We start from the raw sequence: 8,976 nt of genomic DNA, 5'->3' as shown, positions 1-8,976 counted from the left end.
TAATTTTATACATTAAATAATATTAATTTTATACATTAAATTATACGTTAAATGAAAGCTATATCTGTATTTATTCATTCTACATTATATATGTGAATCTATGTTATAACAGGAATTTTAAAAATCAATGTACATCATTTCATCGCGTTTCTCGACTTTTTGTTTTATGGAGTTAGTCGATGTGTGCACTGAACGGCTCAAATAATGATCGGAGGACAAAGGAAATTCCAAATAAGCGACTTGGTCATTTAAAGTTCGCTGTTTCACTGCAGAAAGTCACTGGTATGTCATACGTAAATCTGAAACCATGTTCAATCGGTATTTGTTGCATTAAAAGTATATCCTATACCACTTGCAACATTATTAGAAATATTTTATTAACCGAACGAATGCGTAAGTTTGTATTCATATAAAAAAATCACACTTCAAATCTAATCACAATTTCAAATCTGAAAAGTGGCTACAAAGAGGGCAATGCGTTGACTTCAAAAATCTTTTATCGTGTTGCAGGCTAATGAATCCATTTCCAAGATATCAACAGTTGAAAGTTGAAAGTCTAATTTCTGACGCATGTCGCACAAATTCCAGTCGAGAGTGCGGATGGCGACGCGTATGTAAGTATATTCGTTCTTAGTGTCCATAATGAATATCGTTTACGAAACGATTATTTTGATGTGCAAATCATTTACGAATAAATATATATTACATAAAAACGATGTTTTACATACATGTTTGACGGCGCCCGCAAATGATACACGATGTAGAGGAATAACCACTGGCGAACGAGATGCGCCACGAGGGTCAGTAGGCGTAGTTCTCGCGATCTTTATATTGCGTGCCGATGATTCCGAGCCCTGGTTTAACAGATCATTGAGGGCGTGGCTTCAAATGGGACGTCCTGGCTTTGTTCTTAAATTATTGTGAATTAAGAGATCTGATGAACTGCGTTTGGCAAACGACAACAGTTGATATGTGGCAAAGGAATAGCGTTTGCGGGAGGTGAAGCGCCAGATGGGAAATCTAGCTCTTTTTTTTATCGTAACACTGGTCGAAAAACAGACAATAATATGCAGTCAGATTTTGTGATGTCATATATTTCGTCGCTGTAAAGATGTACAAGAATACAATCATTCAGTCTGTCTCAAGAAAATCCTCAAGAGCATTTCGAAAACCGCTTAAAAGAATTTTCAAGTAAACAGAATAAATGCTATCTTCGTGGGAGCATTATACAAACAATACAATAAAAACACAAATATATATATATATATATATATAGATATAGATATAACACAAAAATACAAAATTATACAAGGGTCATGTCAGGTAGCTTTCCGGAAAGGAATTTGTTAGTGAGTAGCGGAGATAGATGCTACAAGGCATGCAACCATCTGTGGAAGTATACGGAAGTATATGTTTGTCAGTAACACTCGTATACTTGGCCAACTCCCCTGAACATTACCAATTTATGAACGAAGGCTGCTTAAAATCTATCGGAGGCGTGAACAGTGTCGTATCTAATTTCTATCGCAATATCTATCATCCATTCGCTATCTGTTTATACCATGTAAACATTATTAGTAGCAAGCAAGAAGATTCCATGAGTTATTCACGGCGATCCTCTATGGAAAAGCTGTTAAGTAAAAAATTTATTTAATAATTTTTTATTAAATTTAATATAATAAATATGAATAACGCATATGCATATGCGTTAAAGCATATTGAATAAAGCAGACACCGCTAGTCGGTACAAATAACGAATAAGGATCTTAATCGCAATATCCAAGAATTAAAGTTCGAACTTAAGTAACACTGTTTTTGGTAAGAGATCGTACTACTGACTCGAATGGAATTGGTCTCAGCTGTGAGCAACCTTCTGCTCATTTGTTTAACAAACATCATTTGTATCTATACAATTTTTAAAGAACTCTTTAATTGTAATATAGTATATTAACATAATATTAGCGTACCCTAAAACGTAATTCTTAAAGCACTGTTATTCACTAGCAATACTTAGTTTCACTGAAGACACTAACCCATTCTTGAGCCACGTTCTACGCAGGATGATATTTCTATGAAAATCGCATTTAAGCACTGTCCACCGCATAACACCACAGAGATGATTTCCGGCGATCTCTACCGCGAGAAAAAAACGGAAAGAGGAAACAACAAGTATCGCAATCATCGATTCTTTTAACATTTAATGTTTCCGAGCGGAAATCTGCGATTGGTGTAAATTGCGATCCATTTCGTTTCGATATCGTGACGGAAATTGAACAGCATGTATAAACTATAATACCGAGGCGATATCGGACGTTACTGCAAAACACCTTGCGCAAACGTTCTTTACTATCGAGCGTGATGGACGCGTTTCGAAGGAACTATAGTACATATGCTTTCGTGTTGTGCTTGACCGGACTCTGGCCCGATGACGAATCTTTCCTGACGAAGATGCAGAGAGTGACTTTTTCACTGCTCAATATCTCGTGTATAGTGGTCCAGGTGATGTATATCACATTTATGACATAAATGTTTCTTCGACCGAGGAATGAGGTTTTATGGTGCGTAATTTATAAAACGAGCGACACGAAGACGAAATGTGAAGTGAAAATGTATATTTTGGTGGCTCTCCATGAACGTGAACATTTTTTATGAATATCAGTATGATGTCGTAGCGCGCTACTCTTGACACGTTTGTCTAGAATTTTTTGGGTCTAACATATTGTATTTATGTTGAAAAAGAATATATATATATATATATAGAATGTCATTTAATGAATTCGATTTGTCATGAAATCTCCTTCACTATTTCGTTCATAAGAAATACATTTACCATATTGGATTAACACTTATACTAAAAGATGAGATGAGTTCTGTGAAGAATGCGACGCCTATTTTTCTGTGCATCGTTGAACTTTATCGTTCATCTTATTCCGTATAATAAACTGAACAATGGGTGCATGTACAACAATCTAATTCTTTATACCAGTGTGTGTGATTATTATATGATTTCCACTGATTAAGTATCAAAAATTGTTCTCAATTATCAGAAATCAGTAAAATCAGTGAATCGTATAAAATAAACCGGAATTATATTTTATAAAGCTTCGAATATTTTTTTCAAAAAGTTTCAAAATATAGTTTTAGTCTAGATATCCGATTTGTTTTATATTTAGAAGCCCAAAACATTATTCTCACTAATTATTAAAATCAACTAAATCAATGAAATGTGTTCTAGGCAACGACGCTAAAAACGGTAGAAATAACACTGTACAATACACTTATAATGTTGTCATACAGTTTTCCGATGATATTGTATTTTCTACGATATTCTTGGTTCGTGATCAATATTTCAGAGGTAAATTGAAAATCATTTCATTTTCTTCGTATCTTGTGCATGGAAAAATGTAAACGATGCTACTGAATTTCCAAAAACGTTATTATGTCCGTAATGTTAATATTAACTTGTTACGTGAATTTAGATACGAGCCGTGTTTGAAAGTATCGGAAGAGACTGCAGTACACTGAAGAATCCTCTCGAATTGGGGATGTTAATGAAACATATAACAGAAACGAGACGTGTAATTATGGCCTACATAGGTAAACATATTTGGTATACAAACTTTTTTTATACTAATATTAAAGAAAATGAGTAAACAATATAAATCACGTAAGTTTGACAGTGACGAATTCTATAGATAAAAAAAAACAGTTTACAAACATGCTGCAAACGAAATAATAATTAATATTTTAATACTTTGTTCATGAGAAAAGTTTGGCACATACTATTTTAACATTTTGACTGAAAATTAAATTTCATGCTAATCTATTATTGTTCTATTATTATTTAATTGAAATCCGTGAAACGTGAGAATGTTGTAAAAATAATTTATATCGCACAATTTAACATTTCAATTTTGATTCGATGAAGAAAATTGTTTCAATTTTATGCAATTTTTGTGGTCATTGGCGTGGCAGTCGGAGTCTTAACTCCCGTAAATCTATTGGCAAGAAATAAACAATTTCATGCAATTTGTAAACTTTTATGTTTCCACGAAAATATATCATTGCTACTCCTTGCTTTATTTAATTCGACATTGCTTTTCACAGGGACGTAGATACTATAGATGTTAATTAACCCGCTCACTGCCAAGCAATTTTAGAGCATTTTGCATTGTACGCGAAGATTTCGAGTCGTCGCTATCAATAGATCCGCTTACCACGAGATATTTCGTAGTTGGCAGTGAATCGGTTATTTTATATAATTTAATTATTGGAATTATTTCGTGCAAGAATAACGATAAAATAATACTGTTTTTGGTTCTAGTTCTAGCGGTGCTGCTTGCCGTCTACATAATTATAGCGATACTGGTCCCCACAGTGTTGCACTCGAAACTTCAGCTTCGTTATCTAAGCATGTTTGGGTTCTTCTATAAGGAAGAAAGCGCGGGAACTGATTGGGTTGGCCTGCAGCTCGTATTGGTAAGCGTGTTGGGTCAATTAGCGTTAGTAGGTACGGAAGCGTCGGTTGCTGTTTTTGCTGCGTACTTGTGTGGATTATTTGAAATCACCAGGTATGTTTGAAGCAATTTTTTCAGATATTCATTCATCCATCAATTCACCGTAACTAGACCGCCCGAGCCCGTTCTAGTAACAGAAATTGCATCTCTGTGACCACTCGTCCTACATGCTACTAGAACAGTTCACTGACCACAATTATTGCGCGTTGTACAAGCGGATTCGTGCAATGCGGAATACAAATTTTACGACAGTGTACATGATGACACGTCTACAAAATGGCTCGTCTATATTAATCACAGTTTCACGAGTTAAGACCCAGTCGTTGGAAGACATTGTAAGAGAACTCTATTTGTTGCTTCGCGAGAAATTCGCGAGAAATTCGCGATTGGGAATTCTGTATAAAGCCGGTTTGCTGGTCCGTAAACGAAGTATATTCCGTATTGTTCGCGATGTTTTACTTCGACGAGATCAGTGACGCTGACTGCGCAGGTATATGAAATCGTACAACAACGGAAACTGTGAAAACAAGTCCGATACTCGTCCAGAAACCCGACGTTTCTGTGAGAACACCTGCCGTGTTCTAAGCGAGAATTTGATGAATTTTTATGTGGAATACAAGACCAGTTCTACGTGTGAAACACTTCGTAACACCTCTGTCTTCCGAAATCTTTCACAAGCGTCCTTCTTTCGCACTGGTGGAAACGAAGACAGGTTGCCAGCTTTTCGCACGCAATAGACGAAGGAATATTTGCTTGCTTCGTCGACAATCATTTCATCAGTACATAATTCCACTGGCAATATTTACTCACCGACACATTTAGATTAAAATACACTCATAAGCACTATTGAAAAATTAAAAGAAGGAACTCACGGGGTAAACGATGCAAGGGATAAGGGAAATTTGCCGATCGCTCCGCCATAATAAACAACAAGAAGGTAAGGGGGTGCGGTCGCTTCACTTAATCACGTCTTCTCTTATTCGCCTAACTTGGCCAATAATGTCTCAGAATCTGACACAGTCAGAAGGTTCAGGTGGAACAACCGGCTGATTCCCCTTGCTCCTTGCATCGTTTAGCTTGTAGAGACACGTAGACGAGCGTTACATGCTCGACACGTAGCTCAGCTTCTGTGAGATTTCAGTTTGTTCCCAGTTATTAACCCTTTGCACTCGAAGTTATTTTAACTTTAAATTTAAGATAGATTTTCTAACCTATTTTATTTCATTTGATATGACTTAGTACAGTATATTCATATAAAATAAAGTCATGTAACTCATACAGCAGTTACCCTATTAACAGTCTCTTATATATAAACAAACATGGTAATATAAAAATTACTTTATAACATGACATAATAATATTTAGTGGTGTCGCGAAGTTATCGTTCGAGTACAAAGTGTTAATATTAAGCATACTATTCATAATATAATATTAATACCAATGTATAAGTTGAAAACTTCAAAGCCCAGCTAACGTTCAAATAAAAAGAATACCTATCGTATAAAAATATTAATTTAGTTCATGTATAGAATGTAGAGTTAACTATCAGCAAAAATTAGAACCATCTGTGGTCGATTCTATGAAGCATTCTTTTAATAAAAATAAGAACATACGAAGAATATTTTAATAAATATATCGTTTTTGCGAAAAATGCAATAATATGGTAAAATTATTCGCAACTCTTCCTGTAGAACGTTCATTCACTAATATTACGTCAAAATGCTGGAATCATGCAATTCAAAGAAGCAATTTTAATAACGTCCATTTATATGTATGTATTGCCTCTAGTTATCGAATACACAATGCAGTCAACGATGTGGCAAATTCTATATCATCGAAACATATAGACATACAACCAGCCATACAAATACATCAACGAGCTGTTGAGTTAGTATCTCTATACAGATAATAGAACAACATTGTTGGTGAATATTTTATTACACTTTTATTGTGTTTCGACATTATTTTGCGAATGGAGGCTGGCCGCAAACCTCGGGAAATGTATGACGTATTCGTATTTAATGGCAATCGTGGCAGTCGTCCTCTCGTTTGCTGTGAATTTATATCGTGTAAGCATTGCCGGAAGTGAGTAAAAAGGATTCGGAATTCTTCGTTATATCGTCGCAAGAAGGGTAACGAAACTGTTTTTACTGTGTGACAGCTTCTTCTGGCACTTAAGAACGCGGATGACGTGGAAAATCTGTTCTTTTCTGCAGCCCTCACGCTGTCGCATATTTTAATTATGTTCCTAGATAATCATAGCGGCCAAAAACTGGTGAGCACTAGCGTTGAAGTTTTCCATGAAACGTAAGTTCGTAATTTTTATTTCAACCCCGCACGTTTCTCAGTGCGAACGCTCGACTATTTCCCGTTTCTAATTAATGGGCGATTTAGTTTCTTTTCGTTTATTCTGCAAGACAGACTTCTTTAAATCGTAAAATTAGTAATGAACTCCGTATCGTTGCTTCAAAATGTTGAGCGAAGATGAACCGAGCCTAGGCATTGTTATGCAACCATTACTGAGAAACGTGCGAGGGTTAAAAGAAACGTTCATCGACGATGAGGAAAATGAAATGGATTTGATCCAGTAGTAGAGGAATAATTATTTGCAATTTCAAATCGGTTGACTAGACTTTAAAGTAAAAAATTAATTGATAGTTGAACATAGTATTGCGAATAATTGTATGGTGATCCATTACTAATAATAAAGTAATTAAACGACGCTGTTCAATGAGGCAGATATAACTCATTGTGGTACTGCATACCACCGAGATCGCAAAAGCTATTGTTATTCCTGTTGATGAGAAGTATGATGGAAGTACAATTTAATTTTGCTGGTTTATACGTTCCGTGTTACGAGGGTTTCTCGATGGTAAATCATAGTATTTATATCCCATTTGGCGTTGATCCTCGGTCCACGATTCCATAAGTTTCTGTTCCAGCTAATGAGCTCGTCCTTCTCGTATTTTACTGTCCTGATCTCGATGCAGTGAACTATTCCGATACAACCAACCGTTTCGAAATGATGACCGGGGCAGTAGTGATTACAAAGGATCAGACTTAGGAGGCATCAACTGCTATAAATGGCCTAGTGTAATACACCTCTAAGACATTCTTTCGATGATCTCTCTTATGTTATCATCGTTTGGTAATTCCAGGTGAATGGTATCGAAAAGTGCTATTTATAAAATATACTCTATGAAATTTAGTACTCTGGTTTGTTTATACCTTTTTTTATGCCAGTATGTATGTTTGATGAATTAAGAATTAGAATACCTCGATAGACATGAAGAAGTGCAATGTCTTCATATGATACTCCCCAAAATATTAACGTTGTGTCTTTTAACATTTTAAATAATATTATTATGATCAGAATTGGTTAATGTTGTTATGAGCTTAAAACAATTAAAAATTGTAGATATAACCTTTTTTTATGACTTTTAACTAAAAATTGTAGTTGACTAACAAAATTTTTACTAACAAAGTTTACTAACAAAATTTTGCAAAAATACCGCGCTAGTGAACGCAATGGGAGAATGGGTTAAGAATAAATTACACTGAACTCTTTACCAATCCTTTAGTAGCTTATATATTGTTCGACTGGGATTTTACAGGTGTACATTAATGGGAACAACATCTATGTGTGACTCTTGGTAAATACAACCGGAGTTTGTGTCCGTCACGCTACAAATCGTTTAATACGTGTTCGATACAATTTTAACCACATGTTATAATCGGTAGACTTTATTCCTATACATACGGTAGACAGATATACAAAAACATTGTATTGTACAAAATAGTAGCAGTATATCACCAACAGCTTCGTTCCCACGGATTCTTCTCTTGCGCACGGCATTTGTCATTGACTTCCAATTTCCTTACGTAACAAATTTCACGAGAACTCGCAACAATCTTCCGTTCGAGTCCAATAAATGCCAATACAATTAAATAAGAAATAAAATTCTCTGTAGCATGGAAATGTTTCGTCGTCGCATTCTACTTAGCCTTTGCATTGTATAATTTTAATATGCTTCGCATATATCTTAGAAAATTAACGGTTCCAAACCGCAGTCTAATTAATCAATCGATCGCGTTATTAACTTTGCACGTATTCCGCGATATTTGCATAAAATTAAGACCAACATTGAACAGTATCCTTTTCAGGAAATTAATCTATAAAATTCTAAGTTCGTAATTTTAAATGCAAAAGTCTGTGCACGAACGAATTTTATAACATCGTTTCAATGTAACGTTAAAATAACAACGCGAACAAAGACCGAGAATCCCATAGATAGTTCCAAGCAAAATCCTTTTGCTTAAACTGCCTACGATTTTGGTTAAAAATTTTACGAGCTACGGGAAAGGTGGATCACGATTGTCGCTACGTAAACGAAAGAATCTAAAACAAAAGCGTTCAAAGTCAATGATACATACCGTACACGGAGATTTGTCGAAAAAG

The 8,976-nt window shown here is 35.2% G+C and overlaps 2 protein-coding genes across 11 annotated transcripts in view; both read left to right on the top strand.

Moving 5' to 3' along the window:
* Window positions 1-924, top strand: part of LOC144478142 (uncharacterized) — a 2,925-nt gene extending 2,001 nt beyond the window's left edge. Inside the window, exon 6 of the mRNA XM_078195864.1 lies at window positions 867-924. Within this exon, the coding sequence (XP_078051990.1) occupies window positions 867-924 (58 nt within the window). The remainder of the gene's footprint in view (window positions 1-866) is intronic.
* On the top strand, window positions 36-8,970 carry LOC144478143 (odorant receptor 10-like). Of its 10 annotated transcripts, none has more exons than XR_013495321.1 (11): window positions 41-614; window positions 765-2,499; window positions 3,236-3,355; window positions 3,480-3,597; window positions 4,325-4,571; window positions 6,306-6,404; window positions 6,496-6,586; window positions 6,679-6,824; window positions 7,257-7,389; window positions 7,460-7,675; window positions 8,132-8,970. XR_013495321.1 is itself a non-coding variant. In XM_078195866.1 (11 exons), exons 3-11 carry the CDS (start codon window positions 2,359-2,361, stop codon window positions 7,508-7,510), a joined length of 1,146 nt encoding a protein of 381 aa, XP_078051992.1. In that variant the 5' UTR covers window positions 41-282; window positions 511-614; window positions 765-2,358; the 3' UTR covers window positions 7,511-8,970. The 10 variants fall into 10 exon arrangements, 9 of the variants coding, with proteins under 9 accessions (XP_078051998.1, XP_078051997.1, XP_078051992.1 ...); XM_078195866.1 differs by having other exon boundaries at window positions 41-282; window positions 511-614; window positions 7,460-8,970; XM_078195867.1 differs by having other exon boundaries at window positions 41-393; window positions 511-614; window positions 7,460-8,970.
* The last annotated feature ends 6 nt before the right edge of the window (window positions 8,971-8,976 follow it).

Source organism: Augochlora pura, unplaced genomic scaffold (genome assembly GCF_028453695.1).
Source record: "Augochlora pura isolate Apur16 unplaced genomic scaffold, APUR_v2.2.1 APUR_unplaced_8879, whole genome shotgun sequence".
Taxonomy (NCBI): domain Eukaryota; kingdom Metazoa; phylum Arthropoda; class Insecta; order Hymenoptera; family Halictidae; genus Augochlora; species Augochlora pura.
Note: the sequence above shows the minus strand (reverse complement) of the source record. Positions and strands in the feature narration are given on the sequence as shown.